The sequence below is a fragment of the Malaclemys terrapin genome, chromosome 2 (genome assembly GCF_027887155.1).
Source record: "Malaclemys terrapin pileata isolate rMalTer1 chromosome 2, rMalTer1.hap1, whole genome shotgun sequence".
NCBI classification, from domain to species: domain Eukaryota; kingdom Metazoa; phylum Chordata; order Testudines; family Emydidae; genus Malaclemys; species Malaclemys terrapin.
The window spans coordinates 205,132,811-205,149,630 of record NC_071506.1 but is presented as its reverse complement, the minus strand read 5'-3'; the positions used below and the strand labels follow the sequence as shown (position 1 = coordinate 205,149,630).

Here is a 16,820-nt window from a genome sequence, read left to right as displayed (position 1 = left end):
GGGACACAACTGGCAAGTTTGTACAGTATTCCCCACTTAGAGGGAGTATGCAGTAGCTCCCAGGAGTCTCTCTTTGACCACTCTGCATTCTGGTGGTAGTGAGAGACTACTTCTTTACTGGACCCCACAGAACTCCCCAGGTGCATAGCTCCAGTTACATGAGCTCACAATTTGCACTTTAAAATATGAATCCAGCATTTTCAAGGTCAATTAATTTCTAATTAATGTAACAATCCTGAAACATTTCAACCGGCTCTTCAACTGTACACGTCCTGTGATTCACTAAATAAGGGCCTTTCGAGATAATTTTGTTTTAGAACAAAAGATCTCCTTATGGGCATCATCATCTCTGGGAGACTGCAGGCATACAGCACACTGTGTACACAATATATCCCCCCTAAGAACTAATCTGGCTGACACTCTGGAAATTGCCTTTGTTGTAAGGGTTAATGATGTCAGGATTCTCTGGAGTGAGTTACTAATTTCTAGGTTTTATCAGGGATTAATGGTTGCACACATAGTGTGAGGAAAACTGAGGGCTCAGCTAGTGTATGCTAATAAAAACTAACATATGTCAAAATCAGTTAACCTTATATCCATCACTTTAAAATGCTTGATTATACAATTGAATTAAAAAGAATTCCGTGGATAAATGCTCTGGCTAAATGCTGTCTTAAGGGTGCCTCCCACAAAAAAACATATTTAGCTGATTGCTTGGTCTAGTGATTTCCACACCTTACTAATTTTTAGCTTCCTTTTCTGAAAAGGAGGTGTTTACAGGGATCCTCATCATCGTCTCTTCACCACCTTCAAATGCAAAAGGCCCACGTTGCGGCACCCTTAGCCTTCAGGAAAGATGACCACATACAGCGCCCTCTGCGGACTATTTACAACATTCCGTGAGTTGGCCAATCAAAGACACTGACTCCTGCCCTCTCTTCTTGCGCCCTTCTCCCCAAGTCTGACAAATGAGCAGACTGATTCCATAGTGTTTCCAGATCCTGCCAGCCTGAAAACTGTCAGGTGACCTTGGAACCCAAACTCTTTTTTCCCCTACTGTAAAATTTTCCTAGTGGCTACTGGACTGCTGCTTCTTGATAGTGCCCAGAGGTCCCAACCAGTATGTACAAACAGAGGCAAATAGGGTCCCAGGCCCAATGAGCAATACAATCTAAGAAATGAGCAGTATACAAATAGTGGGAGAGAGGGGGACAATTATACATACATATTATGTGGTACACACATGTAAGAACTCAGCCAATATGTAAAGGACAGGCTGAAGGGTAGCTGGGCATATATATTTAGTTTGGTAAAACTGACTAGCAGGCCTGTGTGCCTATGTGTGTATTCCCGGACAAAAAACTACTTTAAGATGAAGTTGAAGTTGAGTGTCTGGATTGGGAATTTAAGGATAAAAAATTATTAGTGATGTTGTAATTATACCCAAAACAAGCATTGTAAACTCAGGAAATTCAGAGTTAAGATCAAATTTTAATGAAATTCAAACATACTTTGCCATATAGATGCCATGCGATAAGCATACGATTATGAATGCTGTATTTTAGTATTTGTGATAGATTAGATTAAACCAATTTTTTAAAATACTTTCCCCTAAAATACTTCGTTGCAATGTTTTTTAAATCCATTGACTTCAGTGGTACTATGCTGATATATGGCAGCAGAGGATCTGGTTCAAAGTGTCTCTGATGCTCTCATTTCAGGCTCATGTTTTCCTGAGGTGCTATGAAACGACATGTCCAAATTTATCCCAGTTAAAATGAGATTGAAATAAACCATAAATTCCCTTCGTTTTGGTCTCACAACAGTTAAACAAGACTTTATCAATATATGTTGAATTAACAAATCCCACAGAGAAAAGTAGTGAAAAATACTTGCTTCTAAGCAGCATTCAATGTAGAACATAAAACCACAAAAACAAAGCAGACTCCACCCCAAAGGTGCTGATGATAATTCTCAACTAAGGTAGAATTTCTTGTACATTTCGTTATGATTACTGATTTAATTTTACAAAGCAAGTTTCATTTTCAATTTACCAGAGCAGCCAAGCCTTGCTTTTAATTTATATGGTATTTCAGGATCCCTAAACCTTATAACTTTGCTAACAGGAAAAGAATGGTTATTTACCCATAACTGTGGTTCTTCGAGATGTGTTGTCCAGATGGATTCCACTCTTGATGTGCATGTGCCCCATGCACATGAGGTTAGATTCTTTTTGATCATCAAAGTCCATTGGGGCTGTGCAAGGGCCCTAAATATCCTTGTGCCCCCACACATAAAGGGCTCAACAGGCCCAACCATCCCTCTGTTCCTTCACCAAAACAGAATCCAGATGGTATATGTGGCAAGGAAGGCGGGCAGCAAAACAGACACTGCAGACCAAAAAGAATCTGATTTTGCATGCATGGAAAAAGAAATGACTTATGAGATGGCTACTTTCTATATTCCAGTTTGTTTAGCCAAGGAAAAAATATTCTTTTATTAGTAATACAAAATATCCAGAAACATGCCATGATGTCACCATTAATTAAGAATTGAACATTGAATTTTCAACTCTTTCACAGGTCAGCAATAATTAAATAGCAGTAGTTACCTATGATAATTCAAGCACTGTGTACATGGTGAAAGAATGCATAACTAACCAGTGCCTTTACACTAAAGACAGACTTTAAATATTGATGGGGAAAGAATAAAGAAAAGTTCATGGTAATTTAATAGCTTTGATAAATATTAAGCCCCACATTTTCCAAAGGTTCTCACCTCCTGCTTTCATCTGAGTGCATGGAGCTTTGTATCAAAGATGCTGATTCTCACCTCTCTCGGTCCCCTCCAAAAGCACTTACACCTGTAATTTTTACAGATCATAATTTGCGCAAATGTCAGAATTCACAGATAGAAACCCAAATACACATAACTGGTACATATAAATTCTAGCTTTTATACACACACACAGTTGTGCATGCACACAAAGGAACCCCATTTTGAGAATTTGTTCTAAAAGGGTTAAACACTTGTTGGTTTGGATAATTTGTGATGAGAGAAAACCCTTGTGCTATATGTCCCAGATCCAAGTCCAATCAGGTCCAGGAGAGTGAAAGTCCTTTATACATAGTGACCTATGTGAAATGAGTTAGTAGCCTCAGCCCAGTTCCTAGCACATCAGTGTTTATAATAAAGACAGAGTCCCTCACAGTTAGCAGTAATTGTCACCCCAGTTAGCAGTTTCAGGCTATGACTACACTACAGAATTATGTCATCTAACTTACATCGGCATACAGCCACTGCAGTTATTAAATCACTTATGTGTGTGCATACTTGGCTCTTGTGTTGGTGCTCCATTTCCTTACTAGGAGTACTTGTATTGATTGTATTGTCAGCGTGAGGCATTGTCGGATGGCTCCAGAAAGCCACTAACAGTCAACCTAAGCAATACAGTGTCTATGCTGCATTGTGCCAACCTAATTACATCAACCGTGACTCTATGCCTCTTGGGGAAGTGATGTTACTAAATCCGCATAGAGAGGCGCTTACATTGGCAGGAGCCAAATTTAAGTGAAGATACTTCCACAGCTAGGTTGACGAAAGACAGCTTACATAGACCTAACCCTGTAGTGTAGACCAGGGCTCACCAGAGGCCAAGGGGACTGAATGAGTATGGTAGCAAACTACCCTCTCATTTCTTGAAAGTGCATGAAAGTTTTGCCTCATTAGCAGACCATCAGGAGACAAGGATTACTTTATTTTCCAGGGTCATTAACTCAACATCCTTCACAAATTTGGGAATGAGAACTAAGAAGTTGAAAAGTTTGATGAGGCATGGATGTAGAATAAGAATTGTCAGACCATCACTGAATCTAGAACGTCAGAATCAACTCACTCTAGGTAGGATCCCTTGTACTAATAGGCAAAATATTAACTGAGCCCTTAACATTTCCTTCAACAAGGAGGAACTGATACTACCAAACAGCAGAGAACATAAGGCTTGGACAGAATACTCTGGTGAAATGTCTTTATTGTTTTTACTCCTTGATTTGTAATCCCTTATTACTTTACACTTTTTTCTTTCAGTATTTTAAGTGGATTTTTACATCTTGTATTCTTCCTTGTTCTACATACCCTTCTTCCCATGACTCCACTTCCACTGATCCAACCGTGGAACTGCCATGCTAGTGGCCCTTCTAGTCGGGTATCCTGTCTCTAAGAGTAACCAGTACCAAATGTTTCAGAAAAAGGTGCAAGAATCCTATAAAGGGCAATTACAGAATAATCTGCCAAAAAGAGAATTTTCCTGCTAACCTGTCAGAAAGTTAATCCCTTATATTTTCTATCCTATCTGTTATAACTGTGGATGTTCTCATCCTCCATACAAATGCCTAAGCCTTTTAAGCATACTGATTAAAATAGTATTTCCTATTATCAGTTTTAAACATGTCATCTTTCAGTTTCCTTGAATGTTCCCTTTTTCTTATATTAAGAAATGGGTATATAGGAAGACCCAATGTACCTTTTCTATACTTACTATTTGTTATTTTAAATAACTCTATTATAGCCCCTCTTATTCATCTCCTCTCTAAATTAAATAGTTTCAAACTTTTTGCTTTCTGTTCATATGGAAGTTTTTCCTTCCCTCCAATCAGTGTTATCACCCTTCTCTGAGCACTCTCTTTTTCTGAGATATTTTCGGGGTGATCAGAACTGGACACAGGTGAAGGAATATCACTGATATATATAACTGCATTCTAATACTTTCTGTATTCTTTTCAATTCCATTCTTTATACATCCTAACACTAGTATTTGCTTTTTTTGACTGCAGCCGTACATTGAACAGAGGTCTTCACCAAGCTGATCTATTACAGTGACACTTCTCCTGAGTGTTTATAGTTAATTTATTAATGCCACCACCTAATTCTCATATAATGCTTTTCATCTATAGAACTCAAAGTACTTTGCAAAAGAGGACAGTATCTTTCCCCCCATTTTGCACACGGGTAAACAGAGTCACGGAAACTTGTCCAAGGTCACCCAGCTGCTCAGTGGCAGAGCCAGAAATAGAACCACATCTGAATTCAAGACTAAGCCATGCCGCCTACTCTCTGGAATATGTCAATCTTCTCCAGTCTTGACTATCCTAAACAACTTTATTATTAATTATTATTATTATTATTAATAAACAAACACATAATACATCATAATATTTAATCACTGCAGTAATCCCCCCTTTTTTGCTCTCCTCTCCCTTCTGCTAATTCCATTTTTAGATGCTTTCCCCCAAAATGAACGGCAGCATTGCAGATTGTTGTGTCTTATGCAAGTATAGCTTGATTCTGTCTAGCAGAATAGAGATTTTCACAGTGCATATATTAGAAATAACTAAAATAGATCAGAATACCAGAGAAACCGCAGAGACCAACGTACCAAAGCAATCAGTGTGAAAATTTCTTTTAAGCCATCCAAACGTAACTCAACCAAAGACAACAGAATAGACTTCCCTGGTTCTTGTGAGGAGAGCACCTTGCTTCTGTGCTCCCCTTGCACACCCTGAGCAAAGGGAGCGTGGGTCAGAACTGGGGCTATGGGTTACTAAGAGGAATAGGAGAATGCATTTTGGATGGTTCTGAACCTACACATTATACTGGATATACAACTTTATAACTTGGAAACATGGGCTTTCTTGATATTTATTTTGATCAGCAAATCATTAAGGTGTAACATAAATTGTGTCATTTAGTGGATTTAAAAACACATCACAGTGGAGGCAGTATTTTCTGCCACTAAAACATGACAGGATGAAAATGTTGTGCACCTTTTTCATGTCCTGACATTTCAGATTACCAAAGTCATGGTAGTTCTAGTTCAGTTCTAGCTTAGCCCAAAGAAGTGGTAACATTTTCTACGATCATTGCACATGCCATATTTCGGCACTGCACGCTGCCAGTTCCTGTGAGAGTTTTCTCAAAGTGGCAGAGCAAATACAGTATGCAGCACAGATACTCATATCCACATCTCATACAACTGTAAGAAATCCAGTTTTACACAGAGCTCTAAGCTGTGGCTTAAGCAGACCATCCAAAAATATGTTGGCTCCATCCTAGCAGATGGCTTCACCTACTTGAATGCAAAACAAGATTATTAACCAGTATGATGCCCTATTTAGCTTTCTGCAGCCAAGTCATGAAACCAACTGTTTTGTTACATCTGAATGTATTAGTAAGCAAACACTGAGTCCAATTATTAGCTACTACTTATTTCTTAAAGTACTGTTGCAGGGCTTTACCAATTCCAACACTTTCTTCAGTTAAATATGATGATTATACCCTTAAGTTGTACAACAGCTGTTGAAGGTGACAATCTAATACCACCTGTGCTTTTAAACGTACCTCTGTCATTATTATTTGTATTACAAGAAGGCCTGAAGGCCCCACTGAGATTGGGTCCCATTGCACTTGGTGCGCTACCTACCCATAGTAACAGACAAGCCATGCCCCCTAATAGCTTGCAAGCTGAGCAAACAAAGAGACAAAGGAAGTATCATCATCCCCATTGTACAGATGAAATTGAGGCACAGGGAGATTAAGTGACTATGCACAGTTCTAGGCGGAATGTGTTCAAGATGGAGTTTGCAGAATAGAAGGGAGCCAACTTGAGTAATGCAGAATTCAGTGGGATTATAAGGAAATTACCTGCCAATCTAGCACAAATCAAAGTACATGCCAAAGAGATGAAATAGCCACTATTGTCTCAGTTTGTCCATGTTATTTTTATCTCATATCACAAGGTCTGTATTGTACAAGGTATTTTCTTCCATAAAACTGGACACACCAAAACATACTTCAGAGCTTACTGATTGTATATTGTGCATCAGAACGAACAATAGGACAAATAGTGGAAGCAATCCTGCAATTGATTCTGTGTGGGCAGACTCTCATTGGCTTTAATGGGGCTCTGTGCAAGCAGACTCTTTTACCCCCACACACAGCCCCACAGAAGTCCATGCGGTTTCCCCAAGGCAGAGTCAACTGCAGGATTAGGGTTTTATTCATTACTGTTCCTGCAGCCCGTATGCAGGCAAAACTTCCACTGACTCTCTGATGGGAGTTTTGCCTGCATAACGACCACAGATTTGTGTTTTGTGTTGCAAGTTTTAACATCATTGTTGTGGAAAAACGACCACGCGTTGTGTTTGGATCAGAATCGCCTGAGGCCTTTTTATTTTCATGCATGCACGGGGGGTACCAGTGAACTACCAATCCCCCGACTACAGATTTTTAAATAGCTTATATAGCATAAAACCACAATTAAGTAATGCATACTTTCTTATTAACATTATTGCCATATTTGGAATTAGGGTGACCAGACAGCAAATGTGAAAAATCGGGACAGGGGTTGGGGGGTAATAGGAGCCTATATAAGAAAAAGACCCAAAAATCGGGACTGTCCCTATAAAATCAGGACATCTGGTCACCTTATTTGGAATACATTCCCCAAAAAAGGGAATATAGTTTAGCAAGCTTTCCTGTTTTTCACAGTCTGCCCCTTTGCGGTTTCTTGCTTTGTCACCTGACATCTATTAATCATAATCTGTTACAAAGGTTAATTTTACTTTTATAATGTCTATAGTTAGTTCTGCTTTTATGATTTCTGTCTACCCTTCTCCTTTTACTCCCCCACTCCCGCCTTTTTTTCCTTCTTCCAGGCCACACATACAGTTCACCTGACCCTACATACAGTTTACTTGACCAAAGTTTAGGCCTTAGACTATTTTTCCTCCACAATTATCAAAAACAATTGCTCTAAATCCAACATTTTTACATCAATGTTAGTAATGGTGCAGGTTCATCAAGGTCAAATATACTGTGTATTGCAGATAAGAGAGACCTTGATAAATTGTCTACCTGTTCCACTGCAGTACATATTTTAAAAAGAATTCCTGTGTTTAAATTCCAATTCTATTAAGACAATACAATTTGCTATATTATGTGAATTGTTATAATTTAACTAGTACCTTATCATCCTTCAATCATACACCACAATAAGTACCAGATTAAATGTTGTATAGAGCAACCAAAAATAACTCCAGATTGAGACTCTGAAGATATATATGACAATATTCTTTTTCCCCCCCCTAAACAGCAATTTAATTACTGATGCAAGTAAGGTCAACACCAGGGAATACTAAAAACAAAGAAATAGTTTTTCTCCTTTAATATTAAACAGTCAACTAAATAGTACTACAAGTAGACATTCTAATAAATTAAAATATACCATATATATTTAAACTAAACAACAATAACCTGGAATTTTAACGTAACTTATCTGGAAAGAACACATTTTGTAGAGAAAAGCAATGGAATGTAAATGAAATAGAAATCTCAATACAAACATACAACAAACTTCTAAAGTATGCACTTAATAGAATGTGAGGAAAGGGGGAAAAAAAGTGTTTTCTTCAATTCTCCTGAGAACCTATACAGACACAGCTATAAACAAATTCCAGCAATATTAAAGTTCTATGATAAAATGGATCCTATACTACATAAAGTAGGGTTGCCAGGCATCCGGTTTTCAACTGGAATGCCTGTTAGAAGTCCGGTCGGCAGTGCAGCAGGGCTAAGGCAAGCTTCCTGCCTGCCGTGGCTCCAGGCACCGCTTACCTCAGGTGGCTCTCGGAAGCAGCGGCATGTCCTCCCTCTGGCTCCTAGGCGGAGGTGCAACCAGGTGGCTCTGCACACTGCCCCGTCCACAAGGGCCAGACGTGCAGCTCCCATTGGCCAATCATTGAAAAGTTTATGATTCACTGAATATGATTAGCCTATTTGTATGCATGTATCATTTTGGTATCTGAAGTTAGGAATATTGTCTATGCATCTATTACAAATGTGTTTACACCTGGGGAACGCCCACTAGGCAGAATTCATCAAGTGATGGTCTGAGTTCAACACCCAGCTTGCAAACTGAAGTTATACAAAAGAAAGATGCAGCAAATCTAAAAGATAAGATAAAGAGTTTTCATCAATCTTGGCTACATAGCGAATTAGACAGAGCTTTTTTGCTTTTGAGGATTATTATGGTTGTTTATTAATAGTCTTTTGAATACAGAAAGTTGATATTCTTAGTTAAATAAATTTTTCTTATAATAGTGATATTGTGCAATATAGGGAAGGGGCGGGACTTGGACCCGTTCAGAGCACCAAAAACATACAAATCTGCCACCCCTGGTCCCCTCTGGTGATGGCCAGGCCACATAGAGGCCTGCTGCACCCTCGGGTAGGAGAAGTGAGTCTTTTACCTCAAGCTGTAGAGGCTCATGCATTAAGATCCAGAGATCCCAGGTTCAAGCCCTGCTGCCAACAGCCCAGCCAGGAGTGTGGTGTTACAGTTGGCTTATTTGAATATCTTTCAATTCTTTGCATTGCTCACAGCAGGGAAGTCAAGAACCAAAATGAGACAGGATGGGTGACGACACCAGTCCACCAAGAAAATCACCCCCTTCCTGTCATTCAGCCCTTCCCCACAAAAGGGAAACAGTATGGCATGTATTTTTAACAGCTTGTAATTTGTGTCAGGCACAAAGTTCACTCCAGCTCTTTTCCAGAACAGGGCTCACAAGTGTGGGTGGGTCAGGGTGGCCATTGACAGTGCTCTTGTTGTCCTGTGGATCCAGGACTTCATTCTGTAGGGCTGCCAAGCTAACACTAACCTTATTTGAGAAAGAAGCCAAAGAAAAATAATCTCAACAATCAGTCATATCTAAAGTATTTCTCTCACATTTACTCGCATGGAGTTACACGGTGATGTGCCCTTGCGCAGATATGCAGGAGCCAGGCAGGAAACCTCCACTCCTTGTGCTGTCTTGTACAAGGGCACAACAGCAGTCCCCATGACTAGAGAGACAGCACTGTTGTTGCTTCTTCTGAGGAGCAAATCACCCAGAAAGGGACAAGCAATGAGGCAGGACAATCGATCTGCCTCTCCCCTTTGCATCAGCTTACAGAGTCGGGGTGGGTCATTTGTGGGAGAGCATGGGAGCATCACCCTACTGAATGATGCACCGCATCTAATGAGCAATCCCAGGAGATATTACGCTTTCTAAGACTCAGAGCGTGGCTACACTTAAAATGCTATAGTGGCACAGCTGTGCCGCTGTAGCACTTCAGTGTAGACACTACCTTTGCCAATGGGAGGGATTCTTCCATGGGTGTGGGTTCTCCACCTCCTTGAGAAGCAGTAGCTAGGTCAATGGAAGAATTCTTCTATCAACCTAGCACTGTCTACATGAGGACTTAGGTTCGCTTAACTACTCTGCTCAAGAGTGTGGATTTTTTTATGCCGACCTAATTTTCTACTGTAGACCAGGCCACAGCCTTTCCCAGTGCAGCTCCACATCACTCCTTAATTACACAACTGAGCCAATAAATTGGGTTACAAAATTATTAACAGCAATGATGTTAGTAATCTATTCACTGAAATATAATGCATGACAGGTTCCAGGTCATTGGCCTACAGCAAATATTTATAACTGAGTTACAAACCAGTGACCCTGGGGAGACTGTGACAAATGTGCTGATTTAACTACAGTGCCAAAAATTACAATTTTTATAAAGTACTTATGAATTTTCCTTGTTAAATGAAACTCATCCAAGACTGTTTCCTTGCTGAGCCAATAAATAAATACTGCAGGTATTACTCAGCGGCATTCTCAACCTTGGCTGCCCATCCCCTGCCTGCAAGGGTGAAGGCAGGGGAAAAGGAGAAAAAAGTGCAATCTGAAATGCTCGCGTGACTAAACTAAGAATTCGCATGAGCTCTCTAGCTCTTTTGTCAAAGAAAATACTATTGTCGCTCTTCTGAACTGTCTCTTCCCTAGGATGGGTGAAGAAGTTCTAAGGAAAAAGTGAGAGTGAGCAAACACCATGGTGAATGCAACCTTTTGCTGACTCAAAGCCTGGTGTATGGAAGTAATGCTGAGGCACAGCACTTGCAGGAGTTCACAACTCCAAGAAGAGGGTCTTTGGCAAAATGCTAGAATTCTTTTTCTTCTTCATTTTTATGGCAAGCAGAAGAGCCAGAGAAAGTTTGTGCGTAAAGGAAAACATGATCTGCCCGTCCTACTTGCTTCTCTGCGCTTTTGTTTTCAGAAGTTTAAACGTACGTAAGTGTTTTCCAGCAGCAGTTTCCCAGCAAACACTTCCTCCAATAAATGGAACGCCAGAATACACCTGGGTCACCCAGCAATGGAAGCGTGTAAGCTTCCAAATGAATTCTTACCACATGCATTGCCCACCACTGAAGACATTAACAATATTCATTTTGTTCTGTTATTATAGATGGAGCTAGTAGCTGCCAATAGCTAAGATTTCCCAACACTTACCATTTTAAAATCCTGTTCTCAGTTGCTTATTTATTGAAACATTGAAAAACTACCCAATTGCTGGGGTCCAGTGGACAAAAATGGCACATGATCATAATGCATGCTCACAAGAGGGCTGAAATAAGGTTGCACAGAGAAACCTTAATTCTGCCATTTCCTAACGTTTACGTGCTTAACATTTTCGGCCATAGTTCTTGGAGGTAATAACAGAAATGTAGGACCTCGAGAGGTCATCTAGGCCAGCCCCCCATGCTGAGGCAGGAGTAAGTATACTTTTACTAATGATTTAATTATACAGTGGTCTGGAGTCTTATTATTATTCCATGCATTGGCCAGAGGGAAGGGTTGCGTTTCTAGAGCAATGGAGTACACGCCTTACCCCTGTACCTTTGGTTTGAAAGTATTTTCTCTTCAGCACTCTCCACACTTGATGGTTGGGGAGCAAGCACATGACCTGACACTTTTCTCACAACTAGATGACAAAGTCAACCCAACAGTCTCTCAAGGATTTGGTTTAAGACCGCTGTAAATTATATTTTCAAACTGCTTTCCTGAGTGTCTTGTTTTCATGCTTGATGCGGCACGTACTTTTTCCATGCAGGGTTATCAGCTATGATTAGAAAGCTCCAATTGCCAGAATCCCAAGCTGTTTTTGATCAAGTAGCAGTAAGAAGCATCACTGAGTTTAGAATCAAGATTTCAGATTTATTGTATAATAAATTACATGGTAACTCTGATTAATCTTCAGTCTCACAGTCAAGGGAAAAAAAGGTGGCAGACACAAATTCTATTTTTAAATGAGCCTAGTGTCTTTCTGAAAAGTCCTTCTATAAAAGATGCTCAGATTTTCCTTATGTTCCTCTCCAAGCCCTGCTGTACTGACTGAACAGCATCGTACAAAGGATGTGAACTGAGAGAACTCTGTCAAAATGAACCACATATCCTTTGCACCGTACTATGCTTCTGAAACGAAGTATTTAACCAGAGGATCATAGGTATTTGCTAACTCCCCATTCTGCATTGACAGTGAGCAGTTATAAGCAAATACACAGTTTTTAAAAAGGACATATTTAGGCATTCAATGGCCTGTGAGTTTGGTACGCGACGTACCTCCTTTTACCTCTAGGTTACCATAAACAGCCCAGTTTAGCAGTCCGAACAACATTACTATCTTAAGGCTACTCAGTAGCCTATTGGAAACAAGTTTATGGTCTCAGACTAGATCAAGGGTGGGCAAACTACAGCCCATGGCAAGGTGGGGTGAAAAACAAGCATAGCCTTGACCAAAGTAGTTGAGCCAGTGAGAGCCAGTAATCTATTATTGTAGGCTGGCAGGAAATTACTGTCCCAGGAAGAAAAGAGGGAGTGGAGAAAGAACTGTGGCTCGGAGCTGCGTCTCTGATTCATAGTGCCTCCTGGTTTATTGCCATGTAGGCACCAACCCCAACTGAGGGCTATGCCTGAAGTCAAAATCCCAGAATTCTGAAGCATCTTGCATCAGCAAGGACTTTCATCCCCATTACCTTTAAAGGTAAAAAGTATAAAAGAGGCTGAAAGTGCAAAAAAGTCTCTTTCAATGATGACTGGATCTGTGCATAAAAGGGGAGGAGTCTACTGGCTATTTTATTGATCTTGCAACACCAGTGCTACCAACCTCAGAGCCAGCATCAGATGATATTGAGATCCATGAGCTTGCTGCTGATGTTGGGGATTTCTGTCCCCTTGAGGCAGTAGATGAAAATATCAATTCTCAGTAAAAAACAAAACAAACAAAAACACTTCACAGAATGCTACTAATAAATGCTGTATTATAGGTATCTGGTCAGCAACATTTAATACATCTGTACCTATGTCTACATAAAACACATCTCTATAGATCTATATTTTTATACATAGAGTTTTTAAAATTTTGCAGGATACTTTGAAATACAGAGCAGTATTTCCAGTGCCTTTTGCATCACTTTGCTGTATGCTTCATGCAATTTATGTCAAAATCTTTCAGTTGATTGCTGTTTGCTATATATGGCTGTCAAGCTGAGTTTCACTTTGATTTTTGTTACACCTTTTTAGCAGTTTCAGTTAATATAATTTTATACCTATTGAGTTTAGAGTTTTCTATTTGTCTGAACCCATCTGGACAGCAGAAATTAGAACTTTGTTCTAATCTATAATATATTGCCCATCATTTTGTGAATTTTGGATGTTTCATCACTGAAGTTTCACCAAGTGAAAAAATGTGTCTAAGTGGATTCATGACATTACTTGATTTTGTCCACACTGAAAGTTGGGAATAGTGATATGACCAATAGATATAGAAGTATCAACACAAACCCCCACATTCCTATCCAAAACTGTCAAAAAATTGGTTTTAACACTCAACAAAAAGTCAAGGGAGCAAAGAACAGATTCTGATGAAACCTGGATAATTTAATTCCTTGCTTCAAGTTCGAAATTAGACAGATTTCATAAGGTTGAATCTTTTGAAACACAGCAGCAGCATTCCATTCCCATTCTCTCTTGCTGAAATAACCCTTATCAAAAGGCAATTATTTTTCTATTTGCTAGTGTTTTATTGCATCTACTCCATAACTATCTACACTATCCACAAAATCCTCCTCTTTACCTAACATACTCTGAGTACAAGGGGACAAAATACAGGTAGACAGACTGAAGAGAAGAGTTTTCCATTGTCAAAGCTATTTTATATTCTTGCTTTATATTAGATAACCAAATACTCTGTCGAACTAGCCACACTGATTATCTTTTATTAGTTTCCTCTGTATATTTTTAACCTGCAGGAACATAGGCTTAAACCACAGTAGATGATCAAAACAAAAACAAATACCTTCTTCCAGGACTGATCACCAACATGGGGGGTGAGGGAGGGAGGAAGGTAGGCTATCACATTTGCTAGCTGTTAAAGAGATGACACGGCCACCAAGCAATATTATAAAAGATTTTATATTATGTGGAATACAATGCGCCTGATTTGATCTCACTTACCCTAGTGCAACCCCACTGAACTCACCGGAATTACTCCTGATCTACACTGTTGTAAATAAGTTCAGAATCAAGCCCAATGGGGTTGCTTTGATATAAATGCGGACTTCAGTGTGTGTGTGTGTGGGGGGGGGGGCTGCTGCTTCCTCTTCTCCCTATGCCCCTGCTGCTCCCCTTCTTTGTGCTGTAGGGAGGCAGGAAAAGGTATTTCATGCTGCATCGGGGCACCAGAGCCTAACCTAGCAACCAGGCAAAGGGTGAAGCTGACAGCCGTGGTTCATGGGATGCCATTAATATCTAAGTCTTTCAGTGGGCTAAAGGAGAGCTCCTGATAAGAAACAGCAGTACTTCCTCTTAGACAGGAGTGAATTGGAGCCTGGAAAAGGGATCAGGGTGGTCTCCTTTCCCCGCCAGGAGAGAGGAGGACTGAGATTACGTGGCTACCCTGGGCCAAGTTTGTTTTGGTTAAACTACCATAATTGAAACAGAGCCATGCAAGACCAAATGTCTCCCAGGAAGATTGGCCCTGAAGAGCTGTTTTATGTGGGCTGGCTCTTTTTACTGGTTTGGGGTTTTTTTTCATGCTGGTTTAAAAGGGTTGGTTATCTCAGGCCCAAGGGGTGGGGAAGCAATTCTATCCAAGGTTCCATTAGGCAGCATTTTTTGAACTAGTCCCAGTTGTGAAAATTACGGTATTGTTTGGAATGTATTTTTGAAGCATTTAGTGTTCTGTGGAAAGTCTGTCATTCAGAAGAGCATTCCAGACAAATTCACTGCAAGATAATCTACTGTGAGAGACCCTTCTTCACCATCCCGGCCTTATTTTCAAGTGATTGCTGCAAAATGGCTGGCCACATCTGTGCTTATATGTTAGTAACCTAGATATTTAAGGATCACACCCTTTATGCAGACTAAATCCAATTAGTACTTGTTGGTTTATCAATCCAGCAAAGCAGATTTAGAATAAAACATTCCTGGCCCAAAGCAATCCTTAATATCAACTTCTAGACACTCTAGAGTATTCTGTATCTTATGTCTTTCACCTCATCACTGTTAACAGCTGACAAAGAGAGGGAATTGGAGGAAAAGTCAAGTCAAGATTTCAGTCCAGCTGTTCTATACCTGGTAGTGGTACAATAATCACCTACCTAGCTTGCTGGCAGACATTGCAAAGCCATGCCTTGTCCTTCTTCTGATAGGAGCTGCAGTTCTTGCAGATGTTGTATTTGCAGTCTTGGCACTGCCGCTTGCTATTGATGAGAAACGTAAAAGGAGAGCAACAGCGAATGCAACAGTGCTCATTAAACTTCTGCTGCTTAGAAAGGATACTGCACTTGTTACCCTCTTCATCGAGTTTCTGCTTCATTTCACTGGAACCAAAAAGAAGAAACAAAAAGACAAATCAAAATAATCCTCATTTTGGAGTTCTCTCTGTACGTCATTTAGCCCCCTTCTTACAGCCGCATCAGGCCCCCAAAACAACCTTCTTTGGGAAAAATGCATGATAGAAATGCATAGTCTGGCCACAGAACAGCGAATCAGGAGCTTCCGCATTCTAATCATGCCTCTGACTGTGCACTTGGGCAAGTCACCAACTCTCTAGACCATGTTCTGGAGCAAATCATACGACTTCACATATGTGGCTCTCTTCTTCGTTAATAATTAGTAGCTTTTTTTAACGATTCATTGCTGTTTTTAGAATGCTTTGAAGATGAAAACCACTGTACAAAAGTGAAAGAGCTGGTTGGACAGTATTTCAAAAAAGTGATCTGATTCATGAGGTTATATTATTCATAAGGTCCCCAACTGCAGGCTTAACTTCAATGAGATTTTAAAATGTTGCTGAATAAAGGCAAATATTGGACCAACTGCTGGTTATTAGTTAAAATGTTTCCAAACCCTGAAAGTTCCATAAGCTTTAGCACAAGTGTTTACTCATCCAAAAATTCATACCAGAGGTTTGATATTCATTATTTGCTTTTCTACTATTTAAAATGTATCAGCCATCCAATCTAAGAGTGGAAACAATACCATGTGACTTAAGCAACTGACCACAAAATACAAATAACAAAGAGCATATAGTTAAAGTGAGCAGCTTGTAAACACTGTATAGGCTGCAAAGTAGTCATTGAAATTATTCAGCAAATACTTAAGACCAATGCATACACTAGAAGAAAATCAGGATTGTTTCGTGACCAATTTCCTAAATAAAAATGGCCTACATTTATATAGAATAGTACTATAATGAATAGTTTGGCCACTTCTAATGACTGATCATTATTATTTAGTATGACCAGGATAACATAGGATAATGTCAAAAACTCATATACAGCAGGACATGTTGATTAACATACAGGAAAACAATCATGATTCATTGACTTTAATTTAAATTTACACTTTTTTATTACACCGTTGCTAAAAGAACAGATAAAA

The 16,820-nt window shown here is 39.7% G+C and overlaps 1 protein-coding gene across 5 annotated transcripts in view; it reads right to left on the bottom strand.

The window, feature by feature from the left end:
- Window positions 1-16,820, bottom strand: part of MYRIP (myosin VIIA and Rab interacting protein) — a 350,794-nt gene that overhangs the window by 160,353 nt on the left and 173,621 nt on the right. For all 5 annotated transcript variants that reach the window (XM_054019536.1, XM_054019532.1, XM_054019533.1 and 2 more), the window contains exon 3: window positions 15,536-15,757. In XM_054019536.1, the coding sequence (XP_053875511.1) occupies window positions 15,536-15,757 (222 nt within the window). The remainder of the gene's footprint in view (window positions 1-15,535; window positions 15,758-16,820) is intronic.